Source organism: Drosophila nasuta, chromosome 3 (genome assembly GCF_023558535.2).
Source record: "Drosophila nasuta strain 15112-1781.00 chromosome 3, ASM2355853v1, whole genome shotgun sequence".
Classification (NCBI taxonomy): domain Eukaryota; kingdom Metazoa; phylum Arthropoda; class Insecta; order Diptera; family Drosophilidae; genus Drosophila; species Drosophila nasuta.
In genome coordinates this window covers 53,945,941-53,969,484 of record NC_083457.1, presented here as the reverse complement: position 1 = coordinate 53,969,484, position 23,544 = coordinate 53,945,941, and the positions used below count along the sequence as shown (strand labels likewise).

General features: G+C 42.3%; 11 protein-coding genes across 14 annotated transcripts; 6 read left to right on the top strand and 5 right to left on the bottom strand.

Annotated features, from left to right (window-relative positions):
• Nucleotides 1–2,375: 2,375 nt before the first annotated feature.
• On the top strand, nt 2,376–3,095 carry LOC132788322 (uncharacterized). Its single transcript, XM_060795655.1, has 2 exons — nt 2,376–2,881; nt 2,948–3,095. Exons 1-2 carry the CDS (start codon nt 2,376–2,378, stop codon nt 3,093–3,095), a joined length of 654 nt encoding a protein of 217 aa, XP_060651638.1.
• Nucleotides 3,096–4,974: 1,879 nt separating this feature from the next.
• On the bottom strand, nt 4,975–6,144 carry LOC132790257 (uncharacterized). Its single transcript, XM_060798739.1, has 2 exons — nt 5,237–6,144; nt 4,975–5,174 (listed from the first exon to the last, which is right to left on the bottom strand). The coding sequence occupies exons 1-2, from the start codon at nt 5,746–5,748 to the stop codon at nt 5,033–5,035; spliced, it is 654 nt and encodes a 217-aa protein (XP_060654722.1). The 5' UTR covers nt 5,749–6,144; the 3' UTR covers nt 4,975–5,032.
• Nucleotides 6,145–6,157: 13 nt separating this feature from the next.
• Nucleotides 6,158–7,708, top strand: LOC132790258 (probable prefoldin subunit 2). The gene is made up of 2 exons (XM_060798740.1): nt 6,158–6,367; nt 6,456–7,708. Exons 1-2 carry the CDS (start codon nt 6,237–6,239, stop codon nt 6,757–6,759), a joined length of 435 nt encoding a protein of 144 aa, XP_060654723.1. The 5' UTR covers nt 6,158–6,236; the 3' UTR covers nt 6,760–7,708.
• Nucleotides 7,709–10,163, bottom strand: LOC132790255 (molybdenum cofactor biosynthesis protein 1). Of its 4 annotated transcripts, none has more exons than XM_060798735.1 (6): nt 10,057–10,163; nt 9,662–9,991; nt 9,512–9,602; nt 8,992–9,383; nt 8,477–8,936; nt 7,709–8,272 (listed from the first exon to the last, which is right to left on the bottom strand). In XM_060798735.1, the coding sequence occupies exons 2-6, from the start codon at nt 9,860–9,862 to the stop codon at nt 7,725–7,727; spliced, it is 1,692 nt and encodes a 563-aa protein (XP_060654718.1). In that variant the 5' UTR covers nt 9,863–9,991; nt 10,057–10,163; the 3' UTR covers nt 7,709–7,724. The 4 variants fall into 4 exon arrangements, with proteins under 4 accessions (XP_060654718.1, XP_060654719.1, XP_060654720.1 ...); XM_060798736.1 differs by having other exon boundaries at nt 9,662–9,985; nt 10,057–10,161; XM_060798737.1 differs by having other exon boundaries at nt 9,662–9,907; nt 10,057–10,160.
• Nucleotides 10,164–11,858: 1,695 nt separating this feature from the next.
• LOC132789435 (uncharacterized) lies at nt 11,859–12,653 on the top strand. Its single transcript, XM_060797455.1, is given in 3 exon segments — nt 11,859–12,052; nt 12,118–12,326; nt 12,395–12,653. Coding segments are annotated over 3 exon segments (573 nt in total). The 3' UTR covers nt 12,565–12,653.
• A 77-nt stretch (nt 12,654–12,730) lies between these two features.
• On the bottom strand, nt 12,731–17,298 carry LOC132789433 (protein suppressor of underreplication). Its single transcript, XM_060797453.1, has 4 exons — nt 16,881–17,298; nt 16,442–16,641; nt 16,203–16,381; nt 12,731–16,135 (listed from the first exon to the last, which is right to left on the bottom strand). The coding sequence occupies exons 1-4, from the start codon at nt 17,206–17,208 to the stop codon at nt 13,126–13,128; spliced, it is 3,717 nt and encodes a 1,238-aa protein (XP_060653436.1). The 5' UTR covers nt 17,209–17,298; the 3' UTR covers nt 12,731–13,125.
• A 641-nt stretch (nt 17,299–17,939) lies between these two features.
• On the top strand, nt 17,940–20,061 carry LOC132789434 (uncharacterized). Its single transcript, XM_060797454.1, has 5 exons — nt 17,940–18,240; nt 18,301–19,306; nt 19,365–19,582; nt 19,637–19,821; nt 19,883–20,061. The coding sequence occupies exons 1-5, from the start codon at nt 18,122–18,124 to the stop codon at nt 19,939–19,941; spliced, it is 1,587 nt and encodes a 528-aa protein (XP_060653437.1). The 5' UTR covers nt 17,940–18,121; the 3' UTR covers nt 19,942–20,061.
• Nucleotides 20,062–20,223: 162 nt separating this feature from the next.
• Nucleotides 20,224–21,295, top strand: LOC132789175 (nudC domain-containing protein 3). Its single transcript, XM_060796973.1, has 3 exons — nt 20,224–20,379; nt 20,433–20,947; nt 21,006–21,295. The coding sequence occupies exons 1-3, from the start codon at nt 20,279–20,281 to the stop codon at nt 21,293–21,295; spliced, it is 906 nt and encodes a 301-aa protein (XP_060652956.1). The 5' UTR covers nt 20,224–20,278.
• LOC132789176 (nurim homolog) lies at nt 21,277–22,331 on the bottom strand. The gene is given in 3 exon segments (XM_060796974.1): nt 21,277–21,806; nt 21,808–21,834; nt 21,898–22,331. Coding segments are annotated over 3 exon segments (762 nt in total). The 5' UTR covers nt 22,225–22,331; the 3' UTR covers nt 21,277–21,398.
• Nucleotides 22,332–22,405: 74 nt separating this feature from the next.
• Nucleotides 22,406–22,926, top strand: LOC132789178 (immediate early response 3-interacting protein 1). Its single transcript, XM_060796978.1, has 3 exons — nt 22,406–22,595; nt 22,656–22,754; nt 22,826–22,926. The coding sequence occupies exons 1-3, from the start codon at nt 22,508–22,510 to the stop codon at nt 22,879–22,881; spliced, it is 243 nt and encodes an 80-aa protein (XP_060652961.1). The 5' UTR covers nt 22,406–22,507; the 3' UTR covers nt 22,882–22,926.
• Nucleotides 22,838–23,511, bottom strand: LOC132789177 (biogenesis of lysosome-related organelles complex 1 subunit 2). The gene has a single exon (XM_060796977.1). It carries the CDS (start codon nt 23,421–23,423, stop codon nt 22,923–22,925), a length of 501 nt encoding a protein of 166 aa, XP_060652960.1. The 5' UTR covers nt 23,424–23,511; the 3' UTR covers nt 22,838–22,922.
• Nucleotides 23,512–23,544: the final 33 nt, after the last annotated feature.

Genomic DNA, 23,544 nt, shown 5'->3' with positions numbered 1-23,544 from the left:
TATCTAATTGGAAAGATCTTTTGTGCTGAATAAATATAATACTATTGCTCATTTCACTTGTGCGTGTGTTTGGGATTTTGTTTTGTTTCGTTGTTTTTCCGTTTCCCTTTCGTTTGGGGTATATGAAAATTTTTGCCTCGCACCCTATAAATAAATCATTCAAATTGTCAACACGAATTTATTTGCGTTGCGTTTTCGTATCGTGCAAGTTTCTTGCGGTTTCCCAAGCGGAAATGAACCACATGGATGTGTGCGAGAGCGAGAAGTTGCTGATTGTGCGAAAGGGATGGATGGCTTGAGAGCTTGAGAATCTTTATTGTATTGAGGGGCGTAAGGAGGCAGCAGCAGCATCAGAGCATTGTGCCCTTGTCAGGCATGTCAACTTGCTGGCAATGCATTCTGACTGAGTGTGAGTGTAAATAATTCTATATGTGTGTGTGTGGGTGTGATGGTGTGTGTGTGTAACAATCTGTGTCTGTTAATGTAACTGTTTGCGTGTATCGTCGTTGCCTTGGTCGCCTCTGTGGTGGGCAGCTTAGTTACTTGTGGGAATACCCTAACTCAAGCGACGACAATAATCGCTTTCAATTGAATTGCGAGCGAAACCAAAATGAATTTTAAATGCGGCAAAGAAATGAGAAAAAAATAAACATAAGATACGATGGGAAACAATTTTTGAATACTTTATATAAAAAACTTGGAAAGGAGAAAGTTTAATCGAAAAATAAATAAAGATAATTTTGTTTGCGGGAATATTAAAGTTACTCCAAATATTTATATACTTTTGTCAACTTTGAACTTTAATTCAGTTTGAAAATGATTTTGTTTCTTAACAAGAGAATTTTTTAGCTCAGCTATAAATCAATTCAAATAAAAATACCTCTGTCAATATAATTCATAAAATATACCAAATTTGTTTGCCAAAAAAGTTGCAAAATATAACGAACACTAGATTTGATATATTGATATACCAAATTAATATACAAAATAAAAAAATACCGAAGACTATATTTGGTATATTTATATACCAAATTAATATACAAAATAAAATATAACGAACACTAGATTTGATATATTGATATACCAAATTAATATACAAAATAAAATATACTGAAGACTATATTTGGTATATTGATATATTACTACTTTAAATTTTTGGTATATTAATATACCAAATTAATATACAAAATAAAATATACCGAAGACTATATTTGGTATATTGATATACCAAATTAATATACAAAATAAAATATACCGAAGACTATATTTGGTATATTGATATACCAAATTAACATACAAAATAAAATATGCCGAAGACTATATTTGGTATATTGATATACCAAATTAATATACATAATAAAATATACCGAAGACTATATTTGGTATATTGATATACCAAATTAAATATAAATATACCGAATAAAATATACCGAAGACTATATTTGGTATAACAACATAGTACTATATTCAAATATACCATAGAGTACTAAACATACCATTTTCTCAACCAAAGCAGCTCATAACGGATTGCAATTGACATTTTTTGATATTTAACAATATAAAATAATTTCTGAACTTTCGAAAGAGTATCTGTGCTTCGTTATACTACTATAGTTTCATGCCTTCCTGCTGTTATTTAAGCAAATTTATTTGTGTGCTGCTGGCTCTGCTTGCACCTCTCCTGTATAGTTGCTCCAGTTGCTGTTTCTGCTCTTGGTGATGACGATGGTGATGGTGGAGCTGTAGATGTTGCTGTAGCTGTAGCTGTTGCTGTTTGCTTTTCATTTCCGGCCACGTCGACAAATCACAAACAACCTAAAAGGATATTATCTGCAGCAAAACTGTTTCCTTGGCCACACTATCATCATCTTCTTCATCGTCGTCGTCGACGTCGTCGTTGTCGTGGAGCTGCTGTTGCCGCTCTCATGTTTATTTGGATAAATAATTTGGAAAACATTTTTCGTTTTTCATTGTATGCTTTCTTAATGGCCTTTTAAGTGGTCTCCCAGTTCACTTCAAAGGCAGCCACAGCTTAATCTGGTGCAGGGTATCAAACCTTCTAGCGGGTCACGCAAAACAAAAACGAAGAAACCCACAAAAAAAAAAGAAACAGAAAAGAGTGTCAGTTAATCCGGCGAACATCTCAATTTCAGTCTCACGTGCGCAAATAGAAAACCAGAAATGAAACTAAACTGATTTTGGGGTCTCTTTAGAATTAACTCGGACCCAAAATGAGAATGCTAATTGGCTGAACAAATGTTTGTCTCTCTGAAATTTCCACTTGTCATCGTTGATGGTTCATTTAGAATGCGGTCTGTACTTAGCATTGACTACGACAACGTCACCCACAGTTGTTCTTCAAACGCGCTTCGACCATGTCGGCCCTAAGGTATCTGATCTTTGGCCTCACACTTCACTCCGCCTTGGCGGCTCACAATCTCACCGAGTTCCTGTTGCATCGCCAGCGTCGCGGCCTCATCTTTCAGAACAGCGGTTCGCTGAAGTTCAGCATCGGACCCTCGATGCCCATACCTCTGGGTGATCCCGTCTCCTTTCGCTCTGCTGTGCTCTCCTATACGCTGCAGGGCGGCACCTACAGCCTGCCCACGACGCCCATTTGGCCATGGGATAAATGGGAGGTAACATTTGCCAGATCTATGCAGCAAATGCGTCGGAATATCGAGAGGCATACGGCAGGCGGAGGCGTTAGATATGCGGACGATGCACGTTTGTTGGCCTACATTGCGCTCGAGGAGTATTTGGGCAGAAGGAACAATGATATGACTGTGGGCAGACAATGCCTGCTGCGTTCCATATGTGAGAATGCCCAGGTCCATCATCATGTTGGCATTTTCTCCGAAATCCTAAACATTGTGCTGAGGTGAGCAAACAATTTAGCCATGTTCTTGCCCCCTCATTGCTCATCTTTGAACCATCTCTTTTGTAGTCCGGGCAAAGCGGATTTAGATAACTCGTATCACGATGCCTTTGCTGCCGGACAGGCGGGTGCTAATTGCCTGGGCCTCTTTAAGGCATGTCCACGTGGCCTCAACTTTCTCGACGAGCTGCTGATGTTGGAGCACAGCTTTAACTGAAGGTTTGATTGATTGGATTTACGTTTGCTCCGGTTTGTTCGTTATGGATTGATGACGCATGGACGCATGAGACAACAATAAAGTTTGTTTTTTTTTCCTGTTTGCCAAATCAAAGCGCATAACTAATGCTTCTTGTTGTTATTGTCGGTTGTTGTTGTTGCTACTGTTGCTGCTGTTGCTGTGGCTGTTGCATAATTTGTGTTGCTGTCAAAGGACTCTGCGGTGAGTAGGGGACAGAGAGAGAGATGGAGAGAGGGGTTTGGAAGGGAATTGTGGCAGGAAACGGCATTAAGGGAGCCTGCACAAACAAAACCTACAGCAGATACAGCTAAACAAACATTAAGGTTTACACGCATGACGATATCACGAAAGGAATTTATTGTGAAAGTAAGATTAGTAATTAATCATATATTATATGATTATTTAGCTCTACATATTTAACGAGTTTTTATTTCAATAGTCTTTACTCTGTACTTTCTTCTTTAATGCTAGCATAAGTATGCGTCTGTCCATGTATGGAACCTGTTAAAAGTTAAAGGTTGTAAATTTAAGAGGTAACTTGTACAGCTCTAAAATACATTTAGAAGTTAGGCATGTTTCTTTTAATCTTAGAAATTAAACAAAATGATTGCAAATATCTGTTGCTGAAGAATTTTCTATTATAATTTTAAAAAGATATATGTACATATACTTACTCAGACAGCTGAAAAGTTTTATAAATGCCTTATTGATGTGTACAATCTTATTTCATTCATTCTTTCTTTAGTATTCAAGGAAGCAAGTAATTTGCACTTATTCGTGAAACTTCTACAAATTTCTGTTCACTGTAGCTTCTGTTGCTCTCATCTTTCACATCTTTCTTATCATGAATTTGCTGTACACATAAACGTGGCAGCCACAGGATTGTTACCTATTCGCATGCTGCATCACAAGTTCAAATACCGCAAAGTTGCACAACTGCCGCGCGTCTGCCTCATGCCACCCCCTAGCCCAACACAATGCCGCCCACTTGCCACTCCCACACGATGCCAACAGCGCACTCATCAACAGCGTTGTTCGCGTTGTCATAATCGCATTTGAATTAGCTGTGCATACAAAACGACGAACGATTGCAGAAACAGGGTGTCTCCGCTGTACTTGGTTTGCTATAGCTCAACACTGACAGTGTTGGCAACACCCTGTGCTGCTGTGCCGCTGTCGCGTTGTCAGTTGTCGTCAGTGTGTAGCCACCTGACAAGCCTAATGTGCCACTTAAGACGCATTTATTGTCTTTCAGTTGTCGCTGCAGCAGAAACAACAGCAGCAGCAATCGTTGTTGTCGCTGTTCTTGTTGATGGGGCTGCTGCATTTCCATTTAATTGACGCCATTGTTGACAAAATGGCGGTCGCTTGCTTGCTGCATTGCACAGCACTGCAACTCAACGAACTTAGCGAACGCCTCAAGGCATTAATGCGACGGCTTTCTGGGAGGAGTTAGGCAACACTTAAAGACAGTCAAAATCAGCATACAACTAATTTACAAGCCTTTAACAACACTGATTTGTATTCATTTTAAATGTCAATTGAACGAACTAAAATAAATGTATATATTTTGTTTATTTAAATAAAAATGAAAATATAAATGTTGGGCTACAATTTTCTCTAATTGGCTTTTTCAATTACCAACTTTAAGCTCAACCTGGCGTCGGTTTTGTAACGAAATTTTTTTATTTAAACTTTTAAATGAAAAAACTTAAAACTCAGCAAGAAAATAAATGTATGTTGCTCTACAATACAAACACAGCACTTATTCCGTTTTTCAATTAAAAACTTTAATCTTTAATAAGTTTATTTAAAGCAAAATATTTCATTTTTAAAACTTTGTTTTTTTTTAACACATTTGAATTCAGACTTTAAAGCTGAGCTTGGCCCGCTAAGTCAACCCACAAACCTGCACTTTAATGGCTCACATCCAAAGCAAAGGCGTCCAGCACAGAGTCACCTCGAGGGCAGCCCGGAAAGTGCCGCAAGCAATCCACACCTGCCACGCCTGCAGCATACGCCTCCCTGTAAACATCCCCGAGAAACGCCTTGCCGGGTCTGCAATTTATCACGTTAGGAGAATTGGGGAGGCAATCGGGATAACGATCATTTGCACTTACGTTAGCAGCACATTTAACAGCTCGGCCATAATCCCCACATGATGATGCACTTGCGCATTCTCGCACATGGCACGCAGCAAGCACTCTCGACCACGACCCGTGACGCCACTGGCGCTGTCCATGTATTGTTCCAATGCAGTGTAGGCAAAGAGTCGTGTGTCATCCTCATGCGAGGCATCCAGCTGTCGGATCTGTTCGTTCAACGATCTGGCAAAAATAGTCTCCCACTTGTCCCAGGGATACAAAGGCGTCGAGGGCATTGAGTATCCTCCAAAGTGCAGCGTATAGTAATGAAGGAAACTACGCCACACAACCGGATCGTCCAGCTGCACACCCATCACAGGGCCGACGACCAGGCGAATGGTTGCTCCATTTGGATAAACCAGTTGATGACGCTTCTGACGTGCATGAAGGTAAGCCGTTAAATTCTGTGTGGGTGCAACGACATCGTAAGCGGCGTGCAAGAGTTGCAAGAGGCACAGCGCTGACAACAGGCGGAGAAGTATATGCATTACGAGTTCCAACAGCAGTCACAACCGTTATGACAATGCTGAAGAATCGTATCAGGCGCCTGAAAATATTCTTCGTCAGCAAACCAAATAAATATTTACTTGCGCAATTAGCAGTGAAATTGGGTTATAAAGCCATCAAACTGAGCTGTGCAATAATAGGAAGCTGTGTACCAGCTATTTGTTGAAGCTGCACAGAATTATTTATTGTTTGCCCAACTAATTTGTTGTTTCATTTGTATTGTCAAACAAATTTGAATTGCGCGCTCAATGTGCAGCACTGCCAGCCGCAAGTATGTTGCCGATAACACACACCGATAAGTGTGAGTGTTGCAAATGAATGCTAGCGGCACAACGGTCAGTGTGACCGTGTCAGTGAGCATGTAAACACAAGAATCTCATAAAAACGCCGCGCATTCAACGATTCGGTCACACCCTAACGAGCTAGCATTCAAGTTTAGTAGACATCTGTTTAAAAATTAACTAGAAAAATGAGCAACGAAGCGGCGAAAGCGCAAATCTCCCAGGAGAAAATTGTGGCCCGGTTCCAACAGCTGCGGAACGAACAAAGAAATTTGGCCAACAGCCTCAATACGTTGGAAATGGATCTGCGTGAACACAAGTGAGTCAGAATGCACCGCTTAACCTAACCTACAAAAAAAACGCAAACAATTAATTGGTATTTCTTGTAATTCCAAAATCGTAAATAGAACTGTGATAGAAACCCTTAATTCGGCGGATCCGGAACGTAAGTGCTTCCGTCTCATTGGCGGAGTGCTGTGCGAACGCACCGTCAAAGATGTACTGCCCCAGTTGGTGGAGAACAAGGATTTCATGGCGAAAACAATTACAATGGTCACCGAAGAACTGAGCAAAAAAGGCTCCGAAATCAATAAATTTAAGGAAGAGCACAACATCAAGATACGTGGCGAGCAAATTGACGGCTCCTCGAAGGCATCCGAGGCGGAAAGCGCCACCAAAGCGGAAAACCGTAATGTGCTTGTGTCCAACTAACATCTCTAAGAACATAAAGAAGAGCATAAGCCAAAATGAAGAGAAGAACGAGGCGTATTTATTGTGGTTCACGAATGCATTGATTGATTCTAATGTTATATGTAATTTTAGCTATTAAGGCGCAGTTCGACACCAACATCATCAACACCTACTCACACACACTAATTAATGCCTTGATTCCAACTAAAATGCAAAGAGACGAGACACCAAATTCATAAAGCGAGAGATATAGTCACGGGTTCCGCATTTGCTTTATTGTTCTTCGATATAGTCACGCGATTTGCATATTCTGAATTTTTCCTCGAGTAGTGCTTTTATATGCGCGAGTCATTTTGAAATGATTGAATTGTACACTCGTCAGTAAAACTTAAATTTAGTTTTCTGCGCAATTTACTCTTGTATACAATTTATCTGTATATATCAAAACAAAAGAGATGAGATACTAAATGCATTTGTAATGTACATGAAGCAATATAAATTATCAGTATCTACTCTAAACTCCGAGTAGCATAATATTTGAAAAAACTTTATAAGCTTTTAAATAATATGTACAATTCTGCATACAGTAAAGTGTTGAAAGTAATTTTAGTTCGTGTAGAACAACTACGATTTATTTCAATACCATAAAAGTGATTGAATTTTCCAGAATATTCGGCTCGAGAAAATCTCTTGCATTTCAAAAATTTGCGATATATTTAACATTTGTTTAAACTCAATTGATAAATTGAAAATGTATCTTAAAGCAATACAATAACTAAGTCCAAGTCTCTCGGTCTGTCTTAAGGATCTTCGCACCTCGATAATTGCAATCAAGGCATTATTTCACATTCATTCGCCCATCGAAATCCCCTCATTTAACACAGCCTCAACCACACAGTCTTACACACTTAACAACAACACGCCCACGTTGAAGTCCGGCTAACAATTAAAAAAGAAAACGATAAAGAAATTCGATTGGATGATCTTTATTGACGTTGAAAGTCGCGCTTGCCGCCCGATTTGCTCAGCAGACGCACATTCGTGATACAGATGTCATGGGAGACAGCCTTGCACATGTCGTAGACGGTGAGAGCAGCGACGGCGACAGCAGTTAACGCCTCCATTTCCACGCCAGTTTGGCCAGTGCAACGCACGCTCGCCTCGAGACGGACGCACTTTTCCGTTTCGAGAAGTGTGGCTTGCACTCGGACCGAGGAGAGCGCAATGTTGTGACACAATGGGATCAACTGGGAGGTCTGCTTGGCACCCATTATACCCGCCAGCTGGGCAATGCTCAGCACATCGCCCTTGGCCAGCTCGTTGGCTGCAATCAGCGCCGTGAGACGCTCTCCCACCTGGACGAAGGCCTCGGCTGTGGCCACGCGTGTCGTCTGCGCCTTGGCGGCCACATCAACCATTTTTGCTTTGCCCTGGGCATCGATGTGCGTCAAGTTGCTGTAGTTGCGCATCTGTAAAAGTGGTTTCTGATGAGGATGAAGCAAGTGCTGCTGCCTGATGTCAACTGTGGCGTAACCTGCAAGCAAACAGCATGTGGGGAATGATGGAATGTGTTGTGGCTGTCTCTCGCTCTCTCTCTCTCTCTCTCTCTTTTGGGGATCTAGCCGCCTATGAGTATCATTGGGCGATTTTCCATCTGCGACAGATTCAGCATGCCTAGAGGATGCCCAATTAATACACATAACTCTAACTACACGAATCTTTGGAGTGCTAAACTCACCTGCATGTTGTCGCTTCTTGCGCTGCACAGCGCTGCCAATCAACTCGATGAGCTGCTCTTCTGTGCACTGATCGCTGCGCAGGGCATCCCTTAGAGAATACTCTTTGTTGCCAAACAGACACACCTTGATGTTGCCATCGGCCGTGAGACGCAGTCGATTGCAAGTGCCACAAAAGTGTTCCGTCATCGAGGTGATGAAACCCATTTGACCTGCAAACCCTGGCACCGCATACGCCTTGGATGTGTCATTAGGACCGTTGGGCAGTGCCTGGAAGTCGGGAAAACGCTCTCGAATGATCTTCACTGTTTCGCTGTAGGAGATGAGACGTTCCGTCTGCCACTTGTTGCCCGAGAAAGGCATGTACTCAATGAAGCGCACATCAACTGGACGCTCACGTGTGAACTCGACGAAATCACAGATCTCATCCTCATTGAAGTCGCGCATCAGCACACAGTTGACCTGGTCACAAAATTCGCATTAGTTCTAGTTGATGGCGTGTAAGCGCAACTCTCACCTTAGGTCGATAGCCCAGCTGAACGGCCAGATCGATGCCGGCAATCACTCGCTCCCAACCCTTGCGTCGCGTAATCCGCTCGAAGCGATCCTTGCGCAGAGTGTCCAGGCTGATGTTGAGCGAGTCGAGGCCAGCGCGTTGCAGCGGCAGCAACAGACGTGTCAGCACCAGGCCATTGGTGGTTATCCCCACGTGCTCCAGCTCAGGCAGCGCTTTCAGCTGTGCCACAATCTCCACAATGTCGCGACGCACTGTTGGCTCGCCTCCCGTCAGGCGAATCTTTCGCACTCCCTGCTCCACAAAGATGCGGGCCAAGTGGAGCACTTCTTCGGTGGTCAACAGCTGTGATTTTGGCTGGAGCGGCACACCTTCGGCGGGCATACAGTAATCGCCTGTAATTTCACCATATGTCGTTAGTCGTACAATTTGCTTATCAAGTATACGCAAGGTTGTTCAGCATTAGAGAGATAACATTGATTGGTTTTGGAGGCATTTTAATTGAATTCGTTTCTTCACTTACAGCGCAAATTGCAGCGTTCGGTGAGTGAAATTCGCAGATACGTATGATGTCTTCCAAAGCTGTCTGTGAGCGGTGAAGTCGCTATTTGATTCTAATGATGAGACGCCTTAATTTAATTCCATTCCTGTTTAGTATATTAATCATGTTTACCTGTCTGATTGTTGTTCCCCTCAAGTGGCTGTCAGTATCCAAATCGTGCTGTTGAGCACCTGTTGCCACAGTTTTTGTCGCCGTTGCCGTCGCCAATCTGTGGAATTGCGAACCGGTTGCCATGCCCGACGACGGGCGGCGAGAGATTTGTGCGCCGCATTGGAACAGCATTAGCTTGGCGCGTTTCACCAGCAATCTCATTTTGATGAATGTGTATTATATCTCTGTGTATTGACTTGTTTAGGACTAATCAAAATTGTTATTAGCACGCTCCGCTTCGTTGCCTCGATTACCTAACCTGCAAGTGCCCTGTTGGGGGGCTGGCTGTGTCTGACATCAATTCAACTAATTCAGACAACTGAAATCGTGATAAGCAATTATTTAAAAGTGCTTACCTTAGTACGTTTGTTCTCCAAATTTCGACGTGTTCCTCCAGCTCTAGCTCGAGTTATTGCGCGATGACGAACTGCAGCCGGCAACTCTTGTTTATAAACTGAACGCTCCGATCATATGGCGAATTGTAACGTTGCTTAGAGCTTTTCACGCAAAAGCTTTCACACACACAAGCACACTCCTCAACTGTGTGTGTGAATGTGGGGCAAATTGCTGAATGGGCTATTATCTCTCTAAGCTACAGCGTCTGTACCAATGACCAGCTTGTGAGATACCCTGTGGACAATGAAGATATTTACGAATCTTAGTCTTAACAGAATAGCTTTTTTACAATATTAAAAAAAGGATAATATTATACTATCTACAAAATTAAAGATTATGAATCCACTCTACAATTTTTGTGAATATTTCCTTTTATGCTTTAAACATAGAGGATGCATACTGAAGAAATCCAACTATGAAGGTATTTACCAATCTTCGTCTTAACTGAATAGCATTCTTACAATATTAAAAAAAAAGGTAATATTATACTATCTACAAAATTAAAGATTATGAATCAATTCTACAACTTTTATGAAGATTTGCTATTTTGCTTTAAACATAGAGGATACATACTGAAGAAATCCAACTTGGTCTACTTTATTATTAGTATGATAGTATCGTATAGAAGACTATAACAAATATTCTTAATTGCCACTAACTTACTATTTCGAATACATACTTTTATTGATTTTTGTCCTCTATATTATGAACTTCCATGAAAGTAATAAAAGTTTTGTATATGATAAGTGGCACTTAATTTCTCCCTATCCAAAATACTTTCAACCTATACATACAGTCAGCGCCACAAAAAAAGCCGCACTTTTAAGGGTTACGAATTTGTAACTTTCAGGGCCTGTGGTTTCATTATATGATTTCGGCATCGCCCAATTTTTTTTTTAACAAGTTAATTGATGGTATGTTAATAAAAGTGCATACCAATTTTTATTATAAATTTGCTTTTAATATTAAAAAAAATGTTGTTTTTGGTTTCACCCTAGTTTTAACGACTTTTCACTATTATGGCAAACTTAATGAAAACAATCATAAAAGTTATAATAATGAAAAAATTCAACAAAATCTATTTTTTTCCAATTGAACACCTTACTAACTATAAAAAAAATTAAATCTAGGCAATTTAACATTAGACATATTTTTTTAATTTAGCTTAATACTTAGAAATGCCGCCTTAGGCCTTAATTACAGATTTTACCCTATTGGGCATAGAATCGTAAATGGAACACAAATATTCCTTCGTTATATCGTGTATCCATACTTTTTCTACAATATGTTTTAGCTCCTCCATAGTTTTGGGCTTTCGCTTTCTTATTTTGGCCCCCATATAGGCCCCAACATTCTCGATTGGACTAAGGTCTGGGCTGTTTTCTGGCCACTTAATGCCCAATTCTTTCTGTACTGTACGACACTTGATAGTATGGGGAACAAAAATTAATAAGCTTCCGTCAAAATACATATCGTGGAATGTACACATAAGAATCTCTTCCCTTTTTATGCCCTATGCCCTACGCCTCTGCGTCAGCCTCCGTTGAACTCCGATAAACAGTCTTCTCGCATTCACACATTCTCTCAGTTCTCGCTGAAGTTCCTTTAAATTCAAATTCTTTGCCGCACTCAGTCTTCTGTTTGCATCGCTGCTGTTTGGATCGTCCGCTGGAACATTGTTTACTCGAGATCGGCACTGCTTGACTTTGTTTATTTGAAATTCGAATTGGTTTCCACCAAATACATACACACCATCATCATCATGCGTTCTCGCCACACATGGAATACCAAGCGGGTGTCGTTCATGCTCGGCGCTGTACTCGTGCTCTATGTCTTTGTGTTCTCGGGAAGCTATCGCAAGTATCAAATAGACGCTGTTATCGGCAATACGAAACCGGAAAGGGTTTGGGAATATGTTGCGGACTTTAACAAAATGCGCCTACTAAATCCCACAATGTAAGTTATCATAAACTACCCGCACTTTCTTCTCCTAACTGACAGCAATCTCTTCATTTTGCCAGCCTGAATTTCAAGATTCTAGCTGATCACGGACATGCTCACGATTGGCGCTATACGGTGGAGTATACGGAACGATTATCCCATTGGCCGCACTGGCTGAACACGGCAACAGCCAAGTACGTGGTGACCAAGACGATGCCAGGTGTAACGCCCCAAGAATGGGCAATTGAATCGAATCATTAAACTTGCTTCTTCAACGGTTTCTATTGCTGTAAGTTGTGCCACAAGCACTTGTCTCTCTGCCACATGTTTTCACTTCTCTCTCTCTTTATCTCACAGTGCATTCGCATAGCGACTTCCGTTTTAGTGCTCGCGGTGATGATACCTACGCCAATGAGAAGATCGAGTATCAATGTCCACCGCTTCTGGGCAGCGCCTGTCGACGGGAGCTCGAGTTCCAGCGACGTGCCGTCATGTACAATTTGACGCACATTCTGAAGCGTACATAATAAAAATATTATAGTCCATATTCCATCGGTCTAGACTAGTTTCTTTTTAATCTGCATGTATTTCCGCAATTAAATGTTTAACAATTTCATATAGTGTGCACAAAAAAAAATAAGAGTAATGAACTAAATTAGCTAGTGAACCATTCAGCTAGTTGTGAGTTTAAACAAATTAATTGAATACACATAACTTCATGTACTTGATAATTAAATTATAGGGTCAAGTTAAAACTTCAAGCTATGCACAGTAAAAACTTTAAAAACTGTCAATGGCCCCAATGTGATTTGGAAGCTGTTAACTTTTCATCGAGGTATTTAATTCATTAGTGAATACCTCGTTCAAATTAAAGTACGATAGAGTTAATTTAATGAGTAATTACAACTCAATTGTGCTACAATAGTGAATTCTTCGACTTCACATTAAAGAGAAAATCTTAAAAATATTTGTAAATCCATCGAACGGATTTCGTTAAAGCCTTGACAAGTTGTCAAAGCACGACTTGAGTCTTGGTCTCTCGAGTCTTTTTTCAATTAGATCATGATGTTGCTTTCTTTTTCCTTCAATCACTTGAAGAGATTAAGTTGCTTGCGCTTCGTTGGTCCGCCACTTCGTGCCACACGAGCTGCGGCTGCTTTGTCAGCTGGCACCTGTGGAGTGCTAGGTGCACTTTGTGAGGTTGTCGCATCGGCGGTGCCAAACCAACGTGTCAGCTTCGTTGACTGCGTCGACTTGATACTTTTCGGTGATTTGCGTTGTGCCGGACTGAGCGCCTGAATACGTTGGCCAGTGTCCTCGGGTGTGCAACCAGACCCTATCAAGTACTTTGTTATTTTATTGCGCTGTTGCAACTGCTGCGTGGCTTGTGGTTGCTGCTGATGCTGCTGCTGCACTTGAAAAACAGGCGACACATGGCCATTAGAGTTGAGACGCAGTCGACTGCCGAATTCGCCATTATTTGTAATCTCAAAGATATCCTCGTCAAGCAAAGTGAAGCGACGCTGTGGCAGCTGCTTCTTTGGACTCGGCAACATGGGCAGCAAATTGATGCCAGATTTGTTGGTCTTGGTTTTATGTGGCTCAAACATGTTCTCTAAGATGTCCAGGCAAGAACGCTCTCGCTTCTTTTGAGTGCCTATTGATTGCTGCGTCTTGACTTGATGCTGTTTCACCTCGGAGCCAAAGATCTTGAAGCCTTCGAAAGGCGATGGCTGGGGCACAGGTTGCGCCAATGTAATCTGCGAAAAATCGGAGCAATTGCTAAAGATGTCCGGCGATTTGTTGACTCTGGCACGCTGCTCGCCAAGCAGCAGACCAAAATTGGAAGTGGATGCGCTTGGCTGTGATGGTTCCTTGGACACCTTTCGCTTCAAGGCTCGCGTGCGTCGACTTTGCGTGTTGGACTGTTGTGAGCACTCTTCATTCGAGCTGTTGATCACCACAACCTCTTGCTTGGGTATGGAGCTGGGCACAACGATCACCTCCGAGTCGCTGAAGAAATTCACATTCAAGCTGGACGACAGCATTAGTGGCGTCGCCTGAGGCACCTCCGGTATGCGAAAGTCTTGAAAGGCCTCCAGCTCGGTGAGGTTGTCGGGCAGCTTTTGGGCGCACTGCAGATACGAATAGTCGGAGGCATTGGAGCCGGAACTGAGCAGCTCTGGCGTGTCCACTTTTTGAGTAATATTCGCTTGCTTTGATGACTCTTGCTTATCAACTTTTTGAGTAATATTCGCTTGCTTTGATGACTCTTGCGTGGCAACTTTTTGAGTAATCTCCGTTTTCTTTGTTACCTCTGGCGTGGCAACTCTTTGATTATCCTGCGCTACTTTTCGTGGGCGACCTACTTTTCTTTTTGGCGGTGGTTCGTCTTCTGTCATTGTTGTCGATGATCTGTTGTCCGCTGTCTCCTCCTGCTTAACGTTATCTTCCTCCCGCTTACGTTTACTCGCTTTTGGTGTTTGAACCGCATCATGGCTACGCTTGCCTTTGACTGGGCTTTTCTTGTCATATTGCAAAGCCTTCAAAGGTGACATGTATTTACTTTGTATGCGCGATTCGGCAGATCGCGTCAGTCGTTGCATGCCACGAGTCTGTCGCTGGTCCACATCATCGGAGTTCCTGTCGCGCAAGTATGAACGCCGCGTCTTTGGCTCTGAATTGGGAGTCGCTGATCTTTCTTGTTTGAGTGGTCCCATCTGCTCGTCTGCTGAGGTCTTCTTCTGTTGTGGCGTCTTCTTGGAAGTAGCAGGCTCAGTCTTCGTAGCTTGCTTTGTCTTCGGTTCCGTTGCCTCCTTAGGAGAAGTCTGTTTAGATTTCAAAGGTGTCTTTTCTGTTTGTGGCTTCTTTGCCGTCGTCTGTGATGGTTTCTTTGGCGTGGCCTGTGTTGATTTCGTTGCTGCTGTATCCTCTTTTGCTGTCTTAGACTTTGTCTGTTCCTGTGGCTTCTTTGGCGTCACATTAGCAGGTTTCTTTACTTGCGTTGACTTTGTCTCCGCTTGTGGCGTCGGCGTCTTTGACGCTGCAGTTGCAGCTTTCCTTAACTGCGTTGACTTTGATGACGTTGATTCATTTTCTGGTGTCTTGGACACAGTTTTAGGGGATTGTGCTGGCTTCGATTGCATTTTCTGTGCTTGTGGCTTTTTAAAAGTGTGCTCTGTTGGACTTTTAGATTCGGATTTTCTGCCCCGCGTTGCCTTTGATGTTGTTGGCTGATCTGTCGATGTATCGGCCACAACATTTACAGCTTGAACTTTCTGTGGTGACTTTTTCATTGGAGTCTTCTGCTGTTCCTCTTTTGACTTTGATGTTGATGCCTTGTCTGACTCAGACTGTGATACCCCTGTGGACTTTGAAGTTGTCATTTCATTCGATGGTTTTTTAGTCATCTCTTCATCTGTTTTTTTCGATGCAGGTTTTCTCAATGGTGCCTTTCTAGGTTCTGCGCTCTCCGTTTCTTGGTGCTTTTTTTGTGGCAACATCACTCGACACAATCTAACATTTAATGACTTTCTGTTGCTACTTGAAGGCGACGCTTCTTCTGTCTCTGATTCGGTAAGTTCAATATTTTCCGCCTGCTGCAGACGTTTAGTGAATTTCCGTTTCTTTCTGGTTGCTGGCGACCTTGTTGGCTGATGCGGTGGCGGTGTATTTGATAGAGATATAATCTCGCAATCATCGCTGGAGACTGTGACGACATCGATGAATGGGCTGCGACATTCATCTCCGATTGTTTCGGCGCGGTCTTTGGATACTTCCTCAACTTCTGATTCAGACAATTGCAAGAACAATGGTTCCATGGCCACGACTTCATCACTGCACTCGGACAATATCTCAGCATTATCATTTCCACCTGTCAATTCAGGCTCTCGCTTCATGTTCCTCAGGCACTCCGATATCTCGTCTGTGTTGCCCGTGGAAAGCGGCTCTGATGAGGACTCTAAAGTTGTTTGGCTTATGGTGCTATTGCTATTGTTTTCTCCCAGCCAACGAGACAAATTGATCTTATATTGCTCCTCAGTGACTAATGGCAAATAAGACTCGAACTGATGGCGGTAACGACGCAGGCGATAATCTCTAAAAAAACAGAAGTTAGATTAATACATATTAAATCATTTAACAAACAGATTATAATTGTGTCTACTTGATATATTCGCCTAGAACGCCGCGCTGCTTATAATATTCCTCGAGATCGACGCGTTTGCTGAGCACTTCCTTAACATCGGGCAGATGGAATTTGCGCTCAAAGGCTTGAATGGTTTTATACTGATGTTCCAGGCAACCGCCCAAGCGCAGCACATTGTACAGCAGCTTAACGTCGGACTAGAGAGTTGTAAAACAATTAATATAAAATAGTAATTTATTAATATCAGACAGATATACCGTTATGTCCACACTAGAGATCACAATGTTGACTTTGCCCTCATAATGCTTGAGCAGCATGGAACTGCAAAAACTGTTGTTCAACGTAAACCCACGATGATCCACAATGATGTAGTCAAACTTTAGCTTGCTGAGATCACCGATACTACGCAGAATGCTCCACTTGCTCAGATAAACGCTATGCGCTGACTCTGTGCTGTCTGTATGAAATGTACAATAAACAATGAAGAGAAGAGTGTAAAAGCTGTAGTCAAGTTTAGGCAACAATAGACCCTTTGTTGTGTGTTGATCTAGTATGAATATATGTCGTTTTACTTTATAATAATTTAAAACAAATTAAAAGTTCTATTGATGCAAATGAAAGAAGTGCGTTGCCTATATCTACTATAATTGCTGAGATCTATTTGATCAAAAGGAATATTAAAAAAGGGCTGCTTACCATTGACATCCTTTACCACACAGACGGACAGATCGGTGAGAACGCCGAGGTGAAACTGCCAGCCTGCCAACAAGTGATCATCATTCTGCAGTACCACAAGGGTCTTCTTAGACGTGTTCAGTCCACTCAAGAACGCTGCAATCGAGGCAGTTTTACCCAATCCGCTCTCATCGTTGAAGATACAAAATTCTTGTTTCGAGAATCGATCGTAAAGGAAACGCACAGCTTCCAGTTGAAAGGGTTTAAGATACTGCGTCGTCTGATTACCGATGAGCACATTGTCGGAGAGGCGCAATTCCGCTGTTTGCTCAGAGACCAAATGATACATTTGCTCGATCTCTTTTAGATGTGGACGTGGTGGAGGGCCAAATAGATTGCCACGAGTATATAGAGAAGTTTCAAATATGAGAATATCACAAACATTGAGAATGATCCAATTAGCATCTTCTTGGACGTCAGGGGTCCATCGATGTAATCGGGACTAAAGATATCCGCGAAATTATTGTTGTTGTTATTGTGGCTGTTGCTGATTATGTTGTTGTAATTGTAAACGATATGCATGTGTAGAGCAAATGCAGCAGGTAGACGGGAGCGAGAGAGAGAGAGCAACAAAAAAAACGCGCGTATTATGCAGCGCGGCAAAATACTTTGTTCTGGAGTCACACTCGAATTGTATCGAATACCGCTCGTATTCCGGCAACTTTCTAGAATATATTTGTTGCACTATTTCACAATAAATATTAATTTTAAGACCCGTTAAAATTGCCGAATGAAAATTCTTGTTCTTGTTGTGTGTCCAACAAAAAACACGTCTTTTCAACACTGCATTGCATTGGTCTGACAGTGTTGGCAATTTCGTTTTGAAAAATGTAACGAAGAATTATGCGTTTTTAATTAGCTGTCTGTGGATTTTATTACATTGCCATGTAAAATAAAAGACATTTTAAACATTAATATATACTATATAATACTATCAGTGTTATCAGTGATAGCCAACAGCTGGTAAAACAGCTGTCTTCTTACTCGAAACTTGGCAGCACTGTACGTTAGTGGTGAGCTGTTGCTTCAACCACAGATGGTCGACAGCTCTGTCAGTCACATTGCATCGCTTATCAATGTCAACAACAATAAAGGGTCTGCTTAAGAGAGCGCTCTAGTTTAAATAAAGTGAAACAAGGATAGTACAAATTGTTCTTAATTATTAATTACCATTCAACGTACTCAATATTAAGTAACTAATAATGTCTGCGACTAAGAAAGCAAAACGCGGCGTGAAACGCTCTAATGACGGTGATCTGGTCACATCAACAGCTCCGCCGCCGGCCAAGAAGCGAATGGTGGTCACACCTTGGCGCGACACGTGCGTTTGTTTGAATTTTGAAATCCACAGAATTCCCATATAATCGCTTTATGCTTCCAGTGAAGAGTTTGGCTTGGTATACGATTGGTTGTTTGGCAACGTGACAACGCCAGAAGATATTCGGAAGGCGCTCAGCCAGATGCGCATCTGGAACTTGCGGCGCGGCAGCCTCTGCCCCGCCTCGGTGCTTGCCACTGCTGTCCTGGTGCATGCACAACTAGAAGACAAGCTGGGCAATGTTAACATTCAGACAACTTATGCCAGTGCTTTTACTCGCTTCTTTAACTTCATGTCCTCCATCATGCAAAGCTATAACATGAGCAGCATGTATGAGACAGCTCGTCAACTGGGCCTGCCCTCGTTCATTGTGGACTTGCGACATCTTTGCGCCCATGGACAAGAGCTGCCGCCTACTGCGATCTTACGGAATACAGCACAACATTGCATGAAATGGCTGCATGAGTTTTACTGGCAGCCACAGCAGGTAACGATGAAGGATCTCGATGCACCAAAGTTGCAGCGCAAGGATAAGCTGAAGTTCGAGATGAAACTGAAAAGTCTCTTGGGTATCTTCGACGTGGCCCTGGAATGCCAATTGAAAGGAGCTCAGAAGCTGAAGGAAGTGCGCAAATTGAAAAGCAGTGCAGAGTTTAACAAGTTGCGCATATTCTGCTCCAAACACAATGTAAAAACCTCATCTGAAGTTCTCGATAAGGTGATAAACCAACTGGGTGTTGTAATCAAGCAGCATAACACAGCCATGAAGGATCTGCTAGACATATATATGGCCAGTGTGCTCAAGATGAAGTATTTCCTGGGCGCAGGAATCTGTCACAGCAAGGATGATCAGGAGGATGAAGTTATTCAGGCTACCCAGGAGCTGTTTCGTCTGTTAGCTGTGCAGGGTTATATTTTGAATATCTTTGTAGCCTTTGTGTATCTGGCTGAAAATCCAAATGCGGATACGGAGAGTCGTCAAGGTGCCAGCTATTGGGCCACAAAAATGCTACAGACCTTTGGCATGCTTGGCCGCATGAAGCGCATGTATTCCGAGGAAGTGGAGATTGTAAGAAAAGTTGTCAAATATTTGAAACTCGTAAATTAAATTATATTTGAATTTGCAGAATCCAACGACGACAAAGTCGGTAGACTTTTCGATGTACAACAATCCAAAGATGACGAAAATAATGCGAACTCTGCTCACTCATTCGGGTGTAGACCCAACTCTTACCTTAATCTTTGGCGATTGTCCCAAGAAGCCGTGTTCCTGGGTATTTGAGCAAGACTTCCTTCTGAACAGAATTGGTCACCTAAGCTTACACTCGGCCCCCATTTTGAAGGGGTAAAGTTCCTAAAGATATGTTAAAATTATTTTATTAATGTATTTTTATTGTAGTTTAATACCGCTTGTAGACCCGCCATTCAGTAAGGAACAGACAAATGACATGCTTACATTATGCGAAATGACAATTAAAAAATGTAATGGAGAAACAAAGGACGAAACTAACGATAAGCAACAAAATGGGCAAAAATTGGATCATTCTAAGCCCAAGACTTTTGGCCTCTGGACTTTGGATGAAGGTAATTTTATTTACTATAGATTCATATTTGATAAGCTAATTTAATTTTTTGTTTTTTCAAGACAAACGTTGGTCAACTTGTGCCTTAGGAGTTGTGCCCCTCGATTCTGCATCGGATTAGGTATAATTTAATGTTAATTTTAAGCATGATATAGGCTGAAAGAAGTATGTAAACTTAATTACTTTAACTAATGAAATGTATTTTACTAAGGCTGTAACAATCCAAGCTTTTGGATCACGCTTGTATGGTCCACAAGTAAAAAAACCATCAAGTAAATACAGCATTTATTTTGAAAAAGAGCAGCATTCATTCCTGTTATAGTAAAATCCCTTCAGTTTGAATATTCGCGCCAATGCCTCACGTCTTTTTGCTTGTTGCCACACTAATGTCGTTTTACAACACTGCCGCAATTCAAGCCATTAAAAAGCGAGTGAATTATAAACAAAAATAAATAATCATGGAATTTCAAAGAAGCGATGCTATGTTAATGGAAATATTGCAAGAACGTAAAACTATAACTGGATTTCTGGACGCAGTTTTTGGTTTCCTGAAGCGCAAGTAAGAAGACTACAAGGTAAATCCAACATGGTTTTCATAAGCGTTGTTTACAGCACAGATTTTTATCACACGAAAAAAGATGCAACCGACAAAGTTGGCTTTCCGAAGGGAATGCGGGATCAAATCCTGTACGGTGCCATGCAGCGCTACGATCCCGACTGCTTGCTGCAAACGATGACCGCGGAGAGCAGCATTGATGACAGCGGCATCAATGCACCGCCGGCAATAAACGAAGTCACAGTGGAGACGGAAGAGCAGGAAGTGGATACTCGACCAACGCCAAAGGCCAAGAGCAGACGAGGATTTGAGCCTGCTGACCATAAGAATGGTGCCGTCTTTGAGCATCATTGCTGGTCACAAACCCTCAAGGATGTAGAGCTGCACATCCAGTTGCCTGAGAATCTGCAAGCTGCCAAGCAGCTGAACATCGAGATCAAGGCACAACAGATTAAAGTGTGCAGCAAGATGGGACCACAGCAGCTGATACTCGAGGGAACACTGAGTCAGCGCATCAGGTACAACGATGCCGTGTGGTCCATCGAAGGTGGTCAGCTGCTCATCTGTTGTGGTAAGTGAATGATATATAATATTAGCAAATTGTGCTAAAATTTTTTATTATTTTGCAGACAAGGCAAAGGAGCGTTGGTGGGATCGGCTCTTTGAGGACGACGATGAGATCGACATCAAGAAACTGGACACTGAGCGTTACATCGACGAGTTGCCCGAGGATTCGCAGCAAGTCATCGAGAAGTTGCGCGTGCAACAAATAGCAGCGGATCAGCAGCAAAAGCAGGCTTTAGCCTCCATAGATCCCGAGCAGAGCAAGACTATGGAGCGTCTGAAGAAGGCTTGGGATGCCGAGGGTTCACCATTTAAAGGACAACCCTTTGATCCATCAATGGTGCGCATGAGTTAGTGATTTATTGATGAAATAGAAACATGGGTTAGAATAAAATACTTAAGACTATACGAGAAGGCTGCAATCGAGACCAAGAGTTTGCAATTGAGTGAATAGCTCCTTAGAACGCCTTCAACTGGCGCTTCTTGCGCTCCAGCTGCACTTTCTGGTAAAGGACGTCCTTCTGATCGGTAGACCAGGCTACAAACATATAACTGGTGAGCAGCACAGCGAGCAGCAGCCGATCTACGCTCATCACATTTGTTACGAAGAGAATCAAAGTGAAGCCCACGAAGGATGGATGACGCACATGTGAATACAGCTGATGCAGCTCAGGTGACTTGTATGCAGACGGCAGTGAGTAGTTGTGTAGACTGTAGTACGCCTGCTTGATGCCCAGCAAATCCTGCAAGTCCATCATGGCACAGCCACCAAAAATGACGAGCCAGCAGATGGCATGGAAAATGAGGAAAGTCCACCAAAGAGCTGGGGATTCATCGACATCGAACTGCCAAAGTACTATGGAGGGGGGCTGGCAGCCAGTTCGTGACTAGATACTACAGAAATAGAGCGTGTTAGTTAATGTGCATGAAATGTAAACAAATTCCAAGGCTACAAACATGTAAACACAGCGATGACGTCAGAGCGTAAATAGTTCTCTCTGCAGTGGCCAAGCCCAGTTTGCGTAGGAGATTCTTCACAAAGGCTGACTTAAGGAAGCTGTGCTGAAAGATGAAGCCAATAATGTAGAGTGTATCAAGTACAATAGGTCCATATGCGGTCTCCAAACGCGATTTATTGTCGAGTAAATTAAAGATCCAGGTGTGTGCCTTTGAAATGGAGCGCGGTGTGGAGAGGAAGGATGTGAAGCGTCCAAACACGTAGAACGTGTAGCTGATGGTGGCTATGGAGCACAGCAGCAAGAATAGTTTTGCAATGTTTGCCATTTTTTTACTATTTATTTATAAATACTTTGGATACAAAAATAAACAAACGAAATAAACAACGTAAATAACGCAAGCTAGTGAAGTGAAAATATGAAACCACAATCGATAAAGTTGAGTGTTATAAAACGTCTAGGCGACAAAGCAACTGGTCACCCTGAAAACGCAACAGCTGACAATTGTTTTCTTTCGCAGTGACTGGCAAATGCGGCTTTAAAACTGACGTCAACAAATTGTTTGCTTTCTTTGTTTTTTACTTAAATAGTTCATATATACGCTATACACAATGTTTACACTGTGGACACTGATTGAAGCCTCGCTGCTCTGCTTAAATGCCGTGTGCATCCTACATGAAGAACGTTTCTTGGCCAAATGTAAGTAGACTAAAACCCAGACTTGCCGCAATTGTAACTTTTGACACGCTGCATTTACAGTTGGTTGGGGCAGACAAGCGGGTCAACAAGACTTTGGAGCTCCCAGTGCAAAAGATCAGCTGCTGAACCTAATTCGCTCTATTCGCACAGTTGCCAAGAGTAAGTAGCACATAATAATAGAAACACTTTAAAGATTAACACGTGTCCCTTCTCTTTCCCACTTTCAACAGTTCCGCTGATATTTCTTAATATAGTTGCGATTATATTTAAATTGTTACTCGGGTAAAACTTACAAGCTATTCTTTAATTAATAAATGTCATTGTCGATTAATGTCCTGCGTGCGACTTTCGCTGTAATACACACTTGACCCTATTCTCCAGTGCTATGCTATAAGCGTCCAATTTGTAGGCAGCCGCCTCCAGCTTGTCTACCGTATCGGAGATTTCATCGATTTGCTGCATTAGCGGTGCCAACTGTTGGAACTTGCCGCACAGCTCGCTAGTGCCCACATTGAGATTTTCAGCTATCTGTCGCATATCCTTGTATTTACCAATAGTGGCTCTATTCATCTCCTCAAGCAATTTATAGTCCTCCAATGGCGCATTCAGTTCGTGTGATATATAGTCTTCAGTCTTCTGGAACATCTTTGTGGCCAACTTGCTGAGATTTGGATCATGGGCGTGTGCCAAGGCTTCGAAGCTGGACGTCGAGGTAGACAGTGTGGGGCCACGCATCGGGGAGTCCAGCATGGGATTGTGGTCCTGATCCTTGGTCTGGTTCTGGGCCTGGGCTGCATTAGCGCTTGTTGTTGGCTGCTCGTTATCCATGTTTACGATGTAAGGAAGAATTTTCTTGAGAGAAAATTACTATTCGAACAGCTGACGACTGATGTCGTTCTATTGTGAATGTCTGTTGGTAGTGATGCGAAAATTGATGAGTGCCCACATC

Bases quoted from the DNA above. Each gene is read 5' to 3' on its own strand.
- LOC132789177 (XM_060796977.1), bottom strand. From the start codon at position 23,423: ATGGATAACGAGCAGCCAACAACAAGCGCTAATGCAGCCCAGGCCCAG.
- LOC132788322 (XM_060795655.1), top strand. From the start codon at position 2,376: ATGTCGGCCCTAAGGTATCTGATCTTTGGCCTCACACTTCACTCCGCC. The intron at 2,882-2,947 runs GTGAGCAAACAA...TCTCTTTTGTAG, and splicing joins ATCCTAAACATTGTGCTGAG to TCCGGGCAAAGCGGATTTAG.
- LOC132790257 (XM_060798739.1), bottom strand. From the start codon at position 5,748: ATGCATATACTTCTCCGCCTGTTGTCAGCGCTGTGCCTCTTGCAACTC. The intron at 5,175-5,236 runs GTAAGTGCAAAT...GATAAATTGCAG, and splicing joins CTGTTAAATGTGCTGCTAAC to ACCCGGCAAGGCGTTTCTCG.
- LOC132789434 (XM_060797454.1), top strand. From the start codon at position 18,122: ATGTCTGCGACTAAGAAAGCAAAACGCGGCGTGAAACGCTCTAATGAC. The intron at 19,583-19,636 runs GTAAAGTTCCTA...TTTTTATTGTAG, and splicing joins TCGGCCCCCATTTTGAAGGG to TTTAATACCGCTTGTAGACC. The intron at 19,822-19,882 runs GTAATTTTATTT...TGTTTTTTCAAG, and splicing joins CCTCTGGACTTTGGATGAAG to ACAAACGTTGGTCAACTTGT.
- LOC132790258 (XM_060798740.1), top strand. From the start codon at position 6,237: ATGAGCAACGAAGCGGCGAAAGCGCAAATCTCCCAGGAGAAAATTGTG. The intron at 6,368-6,455 runs GTGAGTCAGAAT...AATCGTAAATAG, and splicing joins ATGGATCTGCGTGAACACAA to AACTGTGATAGAAACCCTTA.
- LOC132789178 (XM_060796978.1), top strand. From the start codon at position 22,508: ATGTTTACACTGTGGACACTGATTGAAGCCTCGCTGCTCTGCTTAAAT. The intron at 22,596-22,655 runs GTAAGTAGACTA...CTGCATTTACAG, and splicing joins AGAACGTTTCTTGGCCAAAT to TTGGTTGGGGCAGACAAGCG. The intron at 22,755-22,825 runs GTAAGTAGCACA...CACTTTCAACAG, and splicing joins TATTCGCACAGTTGCCAAGA to TTCCGCTGATATTTCTTAAT.
- LOC132790255 (XM_060798735.1), bottom strand. From the start codon at position 9,862: ATGAGATTGCTGGTGAAACGCGCCAAGCTAATGCTGTTCCAATGCGGC. The intron at 9,603-9,661 runs GTAAACATGATT...TCTCATCATTAG, and splicing joins GGGGAACAACAATCAGACAG to AATCAAATAGCGACTTCACC. The intron at 8,937-8,991 runs GTGAGAGTTGCG...TTTTGTGACCAG, and splicing joins AGCTGGGCTATCGACCTAAG to GTCAACTGTGTGCTGATGCG.
- LOC132789175 (XM_060796973.1), top strand. From the start codon at position 20,279: ATGGAATTTCAAAGAAGCGATGCTATGTTAATGGAAATATTGCAAGAA. The intron at 20,380-20,432 runs GTAAGAAGACTA...CGTTGTTTACAG, and splicing joins TTTGGTTTCCTGAAGCGCAA to CACAGATTTTTATCACACGA. The intron at 20,948-21,005 runs GTAAGTGAATGA...ATTATTTTGCAG, and splicing joins TCAGCTGCTCATCTGTTGTG to ACAAGGCAAAGGAGCGTTGG.
- LOC132789433 (XM_060797453.1), bottom strand. From the start codon at position 17,208: ATGTATCATTTGGTCTCTGAGCAAACAGCGGAATTGCGCCTCTCCGAC. The intron at 16,642-16,880 runs GTAAGCAGCCCT...CATTTCATACAG, and splicing joins TGTGGTAAAGGATGTCAATG to ACAGCACAGAGTCAGCGCAT. The intron at 16,136-16,202 runs GTAGACACAATT...CTGTTTTTTTAG, and splicing joins GTTCTAGGCGAATATATCAA to AGATTATCGCCTGCGTCGTT.